Consider the following 8,187-nt stretch of genomic DNA (forward strand, 5'->3'; position numbering starts at 1 on the left):
GAGGGAGGGAGGGAGGGAGGGAGAGAGAGAGGGAGAGGGAGAGATCTAATAAAGCATTAATGTTTAAAAGAAAACAATGTATTCCTAGGGAAGGGTTGTAGTTCAGTGGTAGAGAATTTACCTAACATGCATGAGGCTCCCCACCCCAAGGTTTTGATAAGCTATAATCCCTTTTAAAGTCTTTATAGTTTTACTTTTGTACTTAATAGTCTTTGAAACAACTAGAACTTATTTAATATTTAATAAAACAAGGCAGGGATCTCATTTCATTTCCTCTCTGTACTTTTATTTTTCAATATGAGACGATTTTTCTTGGTACCATTTATTGAAAAGCCCGTCCTCCCCTACTGTTCAGCAATGACATCACCATCTTCTGTCAGATAAATGTGGCAGTCTGGATGAAAAGTGTCCCCACAGTCTTAAGAATTTTATCACTTGGTCCTCAGTTGGTGGCACAATGTCTGGGAGGTTTAGGGTCTTGCTGGAGGAAGTGCATCACTGCTGGGTTGGGGTCAAGAATCAAAGCTTCGGGCCCCTTGAAGCTTATATTTTCTGTTTCATGCTGTGGTTGAGGGTGTGAGCTCTCAGTTTTCTGCTCTGGCTCTCATACCCCCCGGCCATGACAGACTCTTATCCGTCTGTAGCTGTAGGCCAAATAGACTCTTCTATATTGAAGTTGCCTTGGCTACCGTGTTCTGTCAGAGCCACAAATAACCAATGCCGTAACGTGAATTCCTCTGCTCTCCTACAAGCAACCTCACCAGCGCCCACTCCGCTTGGCATGCGAGACTGAGTCCACAGACCAGGAGAACCTGAGGAGCAGCAGCTGTAGCATCAATCACCCCATCTTCCGAGAAGGCGCCAAGGTCAGTGCTACCTGACTCCCCCCCCCCCCAGATCCTCGGTGCTGGTCTCTTTGTCCCCACACACTCCCTCCCCTTCCTTTCCCACGACTTTCTCCATGTCTTCCTTTCTTTACCCCCTCAGAGCACCTTCATCATCACATTTGATGTCTCCTACAAGGCCTTCCTGGGAGACAGGTTGCTGATGAGGGCGGAGGCCAGCAGGTGAGCCTGGGAGAGCTAGGCTGTTCTCCTCCTCTAGCCCCTCACCCCAGCTGGCTGTTGTTTTCCTGGACTCCTTCACAAGTGTCTTCCTCTCTTTTTTCTCCAGTGAAAATAATAAACCTGAATCCAACACGACTGCCTTCCAGCTAGAGCTCCCGGTGAAATACACTGTATATACAGTGATCCGTAGGTACTAAATCCTCAGCCTTTGCCTTGGCCCTTTGCTTCCTCCAGGCCTGGTACTTCTTACTCAGCGGGCTCTCACTGTAATGAGAGTCTGAATCAGCCCATTTTACGATAGTGGACTGAGCCTGGATCCTAACAGAAAAGCTGTGCAATTCTCTGACAGTCGGCCTGCTGTTGAGATTGCTCACCTCTTCACCACTGATACCTTCTTCTTCCTCCCGTATTCAGTCTTCCTTTCATGCGAAGCTTTCCTTGGTGCTAGCTGTGAACGGTCAAGACTCTCCTGGGCCTTGTGTGCTGGGAACTTGACCTAACAGGATAGGTCTGTCACCACACCAAGGCAAGACAGGGCAGAGGAGGGTAGCGCTGGCGGGAGAGACAAGCACAAAGCTGCTGCGGTGGGTTTGAAGGTGCGTAGGTCAGGGGCAGGGCAGGCAGAAGTAAGCAAGGGGCTATAGTTCAGTTAGGGGCAACTGTGTGGAAGCCTGTGAGAATACCAAGGGACAGGTTTGGCGCTGTGGCTGCTGAGCGTGTAGGAGAACTGGAGGGGGTCAGGATCAAATGTGTCCTTGTCAATGACATGACCCATACATGGACGACAGGCATGAGTTTTCTCTTTCATCCCTAGGAAAACACTTACCACACAGCGAACAGTTAAATATACTGGGGTATTTTAACTGTTTTTTTGTATTGCGGGGTTTGGGAAGAGTTATATAGGTTTTTGTTTTTGTTTTTGTTTTGATTTTTCGAGACGGGTTTCTCTGTAGCTTTGGGGCCTGTCCTGAACTAGCTCCTGTAGACCAGGCTGGCCTTGGACTCACAGAGATCCGCCTGCCTCTGCCTCCCAAGTGCTGTGATTAAAGGCATGCGCCACCACCGCCCAGATGAGTTATATAGTTTTTTTTAAATTATTATATCCACTTAATCCTCTGGACAACCATATTACTCTCCCTATTTTTCTCCAGTGAAAAAATTCAAGAGGTTAAATAATGTGCCCCTGCATTTACCAGGGAATGTCTCCAACAAGGCCAGCTTTTATAGCAGGGTTGCTTATATGGTCCAAAGTAAGCAGGTGAGCCCCAGGCTCTGCCAGAGCAACTTGTGCCCGTACACGCATGTTACACACCTCTCAAGACTGAGGAAGGCTGGATGTTTTACTTAGAGCTGAAAAGAGGTTTAAGGCCCAGAGGTGGTCAGTGGGTGAAGTCACAAGCTGCTGAGCCTGATGCCTGAGACCCACACGGTAGGGTCAGAGAACAAACTTTGGTGTGTTGTCCTTTCTAAACAAGCCTGGTGGCACACGCCCTTCCCCAGATAAGCAGGTAAATGTAAACTAGAGATTTTAAAGTAAGAAATGGGAGCCCAGAGAGAATAGGTTCGGGAAGCACAGAGGAGTCTCAGCTAGCATACAGAGAGAAAAACCCCAGGGTTATGGAGAGCGCATGGGTGCTGGGTGCTGCTATGGCCCTCATTGGAGAGAAAATCAGCAGGACTCGAGTGAAGTTAAATGACTTGCGTTTCAAGTTGAGTAGGAAGCACTGTGTCTGAGCTGTGAACTCATGCAGTTTGTCACCAGTGCCTCGGTTCCGAGGCTTGAACCTGAGGCGCAGAGCAGGCGATGCAAGTGTCCCAGAGCAGGCGATGCAAGTGCCCCGCTGCAGAGCACACCCTCAGGCTGCTCCACGTGCTCTCAAAGGTCACGTTGATAGCGTGGAAACTATTGGGGTACGCAGGGGTAGGTAATCTGGCTTCTGGGTGGCGGTGAAGCATGTTGGCTCCTTCCTCTTTCTCTTCTTCCTCTTCCTCCTCTCCTCCTTTTCCTTCTCCCTTCCTTCTTTTTAAAATCAGGCTCACACTATGTGGTCCTGACTATTCTGTAACTCTCTATGTAGATCAGACTAGCCTCAGACTCACAGAGATCCATCTGCCTCTGCCTCCTGCTTGCTGGGACTATAGATGGGCACCACTATGCCCAGCCTGCTTTATGGTATTGGGATCTGAGACATTCAGCATTGAGAAGGTGGGAATTATAACTTCACTAATGAAATCATGAGCACAATCCAGATACCCTGGAAAACATTTGTGTGTGATGATGCTTTTTTTTATCTCAGCATTGGTATACCATAACACTTTTTTTTCCCCAAAAGTAAATATGTGTTCTTTACTTTTTCATTTAAATTTTTAATTTTTGACAATTTCATACATGAGTAATGTATTTACATAGCCTCCATTCCTCTCTCTCCCTCCTTCTGCACCTTGCCTGGCCCTTCTGTAACCTGAAAGCCGTGGATAAGCCAGATGTGTTGGCTGGCAGCTGTAATCCTTGCATTTTGGAAGGCAGGGGTAGGAAGCTCACTGCAAATCTAAGGCTGGTCTGGGATGCAGTTTGAGGCCTGTTTCGGAAACACAAAAACAAGGAACCAGTAGACAGAAACCCAGCATATATGGGCCTTCTTGACTTGAGCCCCTGGGCCGTCCCTTTTCGTGTGGGCTAACTTACGCCAACATGACTGTATCTACTCATTACTGCCACCAGAGACATGCTCTTACTCCATTTGTTCCAAGTAATCTAGCCTTCACCTTCTAGATCCCCCGTAGGCTTATTCATTCTGGCAGAAGACCTTCTAGTAGTTCCTGAGGCTACTCGCTACCTACTAGACCCTATCAGCTGGAGGGAGCATATAAATGCTTTCTCTCCACTGGGAAACATTGAACATTACAAGTGACATGCTGAAGTCGGGTGTGAACGTAAAAATTTCTAGAACTCGACTAAGAACATTTCATTCCAAAGAAAGAGCTGGAACAAATCCATGGTGGTATAAAGAAGCCAGGGCACCAAGGGAGGAGCTGGTAATTCCGTGTGTCTGGCAAAGAACACGGTAGGGAGAGGAGCGGCATGGGCGCTGAGGCTGTAAATGCACGTGGGGACCGGTGTTATTTTCCTGTGTCATCTGCCGGGCCCAGCACTCTGCAGCAAGCTATGGCTCAAGTGGAGATGGCGTCAGAGTGGTTTTTCACCAACATGCCATTTTCTCTAGGCAGGAAGATTCCACAAAGCATTTCAACTTTTCTTCTTTCGACGGGGAGAGAAGGAAAGAGGCCGGACATCGATATCGTGTGAGAAGCTAGAGGCTTTGCATGTCGATCTCAGCTGGAGGGCGGGGGGGGGGGGACAGGAGAGCTATGGGTAAGAAATAAATGGGGGTGTTCTAAGGATCATGTTAACATCAGGTCTCCCTTTTCCGCAGGTGAATAACTTGGGTTCGTGGAAGCTGGCCGTCAGCGTACACTTCTGGGTCCCCATCCTACTGAATGGTGTGGCCGTGTGGGAAGTGGCTGTGACAACCTCACCAAAGGTATCAGCCTGAAGTTTCTCTCTCCCTGTTGTTACTTTCTGTAACAACACCGTGCTCAGGAAAATGTCCCCACCCCCACCCCAGGGTGTCTCCTGTGCGTCCCAGAAGGAACCCCCTCAGCATTCTGACTTTCTGACCCAGATTCAAAGGCGTTCTGTGCTGGTGAGAAAAGCCCATGCCCTGGGGGCCACAGGGATGTACTGATGAATCAGAGCCATGTGGTCTGTCTGTGGTTTTAGATCCTCTACCCCAGGCTGGACAGCCTTCAGCCCCTCTTTTCCTAATAAACACCTCCTCAGCTTTATTCCCCCCACTTCTCCAGGACTGCTCCATTGCTGACTGCCTGCACTTCCGCTGTGACATCCCCTCCTTGGGCATCCAGGACGAGCTTGACTTCATTCTGAAGGGCAACCTCAGCTTCGGCTGGGTCAGCCAGGTGCGTGGGCCAGGAGCAGAAGTCCTCCCCCAGTCCATGCCTGCCTGATGGCTCTGGAGCATCCTTGGGTCAGGGCCGTTCTTGACCCCTGAGCTCCTCCCAGGTCCAACTCCCAGCTCTGCCCCACCCTCTCTTTTGCAGACACTGCAGAAAAAGGTGGTGGTCCTGAGCGTGGCTGAGGTCACATTTGACACATCTGTGTATTCCCAGCTGCCAGGACAGGAGGCGTTTCTGAGAGCCCAGGTAGTGGCTGTGTGGCAGGCGGTAGCCAGGCTGGCAAGAGGGCTCCTAATGCTCAGACTGCAGTGCTGGCTGGGGGCCTTGCCAGCCTGGTTGGAGGACAAGTGAAGGGCCTTAGACACTCAGTGTACAAGAGCTTCTGTAACTCAGTGCCTGGAATAGGGGTTGGGCAAGGAAGGGGGAATATTAAAGACTAGGAGCCTGATGTGTGCGTGTGTGTGCATGTGTGTGTGTGTGTGCACGTACACACACATGAGAGTATGTGTCAATGAGTGTGTGTGAGTGTGTGTTAGTGTATATATGTATGTGTGTGTGTGTGTGTGTGAGAGAGAGAGAGAGAGAGAGAGAGAGAGAGAGAGAAAGGGAGGGAGGGAGGGAGGGAGGGAGGGAGGACAGAGGAAGGGAGGGAAGGAGAGAAAGGGAGAGAGAGAGAGCCCTCTTTGGTCTTCAAATCAGGTAGAGACAATACTGGAAGAATTTGAGGTCTACGAGCCCATCTCTCTCATCGTGGGCAGCTCGGCGGGCGGCCTGCTGGTGCTGGCTCTCATCACAGCCGTGCTGTACAAGGTGAGGTGTCACTTCCAATCATACTCCTAACACTCCCAGTGTGCGCCACCAGCTCTGCCGTGCACGAGACACGATAGTAAACACTCGGATCATGGTTGTGGGGCAGGCTTGGGAACACATTCCATCTCTGTCACTTACAGTTTAATTTTAGGTAAGTTGCTTCTCATTTGGGGGCTTTTTTTTTTTTTTTGCTTCTCATTTTTTGGAATAACAACAAGACTTACATCACAGATTGGCTGAAGTGAAATAGCCACAGTATGCATGTAAAATCTGCCTGACGGTTAATCTGTGCTTTTCTCCTGTAGTTATGTGTCTAACACCTGCTTGGCACACAATCTCAATACGGGACAGCTGTTCACATGCATGTTCTGGAACACAGCTGTTTGCATGCATGTTCCGGGACACGGCTAGGAGTTTAGTTCTCTTCAACTTCTTCTCAACTTTCTTCCCAGCCCTCTTACTCAGTTTTTCTGGCTTACCACATTTCATAGCTTGGCTTCTTCAAACGTCGGTACAAAGAAATGCTGGATGGCAAGCCTGGGGCTCCTGCGGCAGCCGATAACAGCTGTGAGACCCCACATCTGCTTCCGTCCTAGGAATCTGCCTTTCCAGGATCTCTACCAGGAGGAGTTGGTCTTGTTTCTGCCTGTGAATCAACTGGCATGGGAACAAGCACTGTACGGCTCAGGGCTAGCCTGGGCAACTTCCCAGGTGTGATGCCACACTTCCTGAGCTGGGGGTTTTTAATGCTTTTACCCATCAGACTTTGGTGCTGATCCAGGGGCAGGAGCAAGTATAGGACAAAACTTATACTATGGACAAGACTTACAACCACAACACAGAGTGAGGCGAATTTGCTTACCTTACAATGCATCGCTTGGATAAAATGTTGTTGTTTTAAATAAAGTGAAAATGGAGGAGGAAATTTCACATTTTCCTTGTATGGAAGAGCTTGACCCCAGCTGCCCTGCCCTTCTGGAGTCTGCCCCGCCCCCTCTGCCGTGATGTTCCCAAAGAGCCAGAGGACACAAAAGTTCCACACCTTTATTGCCCTTGGGACTGTCCCCTGCAACTTCAGGGGCTCTCGCAGCCAGAACACAGGTCAGTTTGGAGACCGCAAAAGAGTCTGTCTGCTTCAAGAGTCCTCATAGCCGGTGGGCAAAGGATTGACGCGGGGGTTGTGGAAGAGCGTGTGGTTGCCATCCCCCCAGGAGAAGGGCTGTAGAGAGAAGCCAGACAGATCGCTACAATCCCTCCCCTGGGACTCATTCCCCCGCCGGCCCTCCCTCAGGCTCTGGCTGTACCTTCGTGCGGATGCGGAGGTGGTGGTAAGGGATGAACTCTGGGCGCTCATGGTGGCCAGCGTGCATCCAGCAGTTGAGGGAGCAGAGGGCCACGCTGGGCAGTGCTAGCACAAAGGTCAGGATGCGCCAGGTGTTGGCTACGGGGACAAAGGAGAGGGTCGGAGAGAGGCTATCCCTGGGCCTAGAGGCCTGGAAGGCCAGTGCCGGTGGATCGATCGGTGGAGGGTAGCCAGGAGAGGGAGCGGAAAAGAGGAGGACAAGAGAACAGATGGCTTAGGCTACTAAGTCACAGTCAGGCCTAGCCCCGCTTACCTCCTGCCCCGCCATGATCTCCTTTGGCTGCACTGGCCAGGCCCCGACTGAGGACCTTAAGAGGCAGAGCCATTGCTGAGGAGACGCTGGAATGACACTGCCCTTTCCTCTCCCCTTCAGGCAGCCTGGAGGCTGCCCTCCCCTCTCTGAGCCAATCACCTGTTGAGCTGGAACGGAAGGCTATTTTTAGGGGCCTTCTCTATCTAAAGCGGGGCTTGACTGGCAGGAGAGCCTCTCCAGGCAGCTGACACAATGTGTGCCTTTCATGTTGGCAAGAGAACATTTCAAGTGGAAGCTGTGCCTAGCTTGGTGAGCCAGGCCTGTCACCCCACAGCTTGTGCTGCACAGACAGGAGGAACAGAGTTTAAGGCCGCCTTTGTCTGCTTAGTTAGTCCAAGCACAGCAGTTTGAGCTACATAAGACCCTGTCTTTAAAAACGAAATAAAAGATGGCCGGTGGTGGTGTCACCTTTAATCCCAGCACTCAGGAGGCAGAGGCAGGCGGATCTCTGAGTTCAAGGCCAGCCTGGTCTACGGAGTGAGTTTCAGGACAGCCAGGGCTACACAGAGAAACCCTGTCTTGAAAATAACAACACAAAAGGGAGGTAGAAGGGCAATGAGAAGGTAGCTTAGTTGGTAGAAGACCTGGAGTGTCTGCCTGCCCAGTACCCACAATGCCCCATGTTCTGTCCCCAGGGCTACTGTAAGCCCAGTGTAGTG

General features: G+C 50.6%; 2 protein-coding genes across 2 annotated transcripts in view; one reads left to right on the plus strand and one right to left on the minus strand.

Annotated features, from left to right (window-relative positions):
• Itgad (integrin subunit alpha D) overlaps positions 1-6,448 on the plus strand; it is a 28,781-nt gene extending 22,333 nt beyond the window's left edge. The window contains exons 21-30 of the mRNA XM_005351944.1: positions 753-866; positions 988-1,067; positions 1,174-1,257; positions 4,292-4,370; positions 4,502-4,609; positions 4,694-4,771; positions 4,932-5,045; positions 5,187-5,288; positions 5,742-5,852; positions 6,344-6,448. Of these exons, the coding sequence (XP_005352001.1) occupies positions 753-866; positions 988-1,067; positions 1,174-1,257; positions 4,292-4,370; positions 4,502-4,609; positions 4,694-4,771; positions 4,932-5,045; positions 5,187-5,288; positions 5,742-5,852; positions 6,344-6,448 (975 nt within the window). The remainder of the gene's footprint in view (positions 1-752; positions 867-987; positions 1,068-1,173; positions 1,258-4,291; positions 4,371-4,501; positions 4,610-4,693; positions 4,772-4,931; positions 5,046-5,186; positions 5,289-5,741; positions 5,853-6,343) is intronic.
• A 462-nt stretch (positions 6,449-6,910) lies between these two features.
• Positions 6,911-7,575, minus strand: LOC101998867 (cytochrome c oxidase subunit 6A2, mitochondrial). The gene is made up of 3 exons (XM_005351338.3): positions 7,469-7,575; positions 7,157-7,293; positions 6,911-7,071 (listed from the first exon to the last, which is right to left on the minus strand). Exons 1-3 carry the CDS (start codon positions 7,539-7,541, stop codon positions 6,988-6,990), a joined length of 294 nt encoding a protein of 97 aa, XP_005351395.1. The 5' UTR covers positions 7,542-7,575; the 3' UTR covers positions 6,911-6,987.
• Between the last annotated feature and the right edge of the window lie 612 nt (positions 7,576-8,187).

This window comes from Microtus ochrogaster, chromosome 8 (assembly GCF_000317375.1).
Source record: "Microtus ochrogaster isolate Prairie Vole_2 chromosome 8, MicOch1.0, whole genome shotgun sequence".
NCBI lineage: Eukaryota > Metazoa > Chordata > Mammalia > Rodentia > Cricetidae > Microtus > Microtus ochrogaster.

Excerpts from the sequence above, each read along its gene's own strand:
- LOC101998867 (XM_005351338.3), bottom strand. The coding sequence starts at position 7,541 with ATGGCTCTGCCTCTTAAGGTCCTCAGTCGGGGCCTGGCCAGTGCAGCC. Across the intron at positions 7,294-7,468 it reads AGATCATGGCGGGGCAGGAG|CCAACACCTGGCGCATCCTG; the intron begins GTAAGCGGGGCT and ends TTGTCCCCGTAG. Across the intron at positions 7,072-7,156 it reads ACCTCCGCATCCGCACGAAG|CCCTTCTCCTGGGGGGATGG; the intron begins GTACAGCCAGAG and ends TTCTCTCTACAG.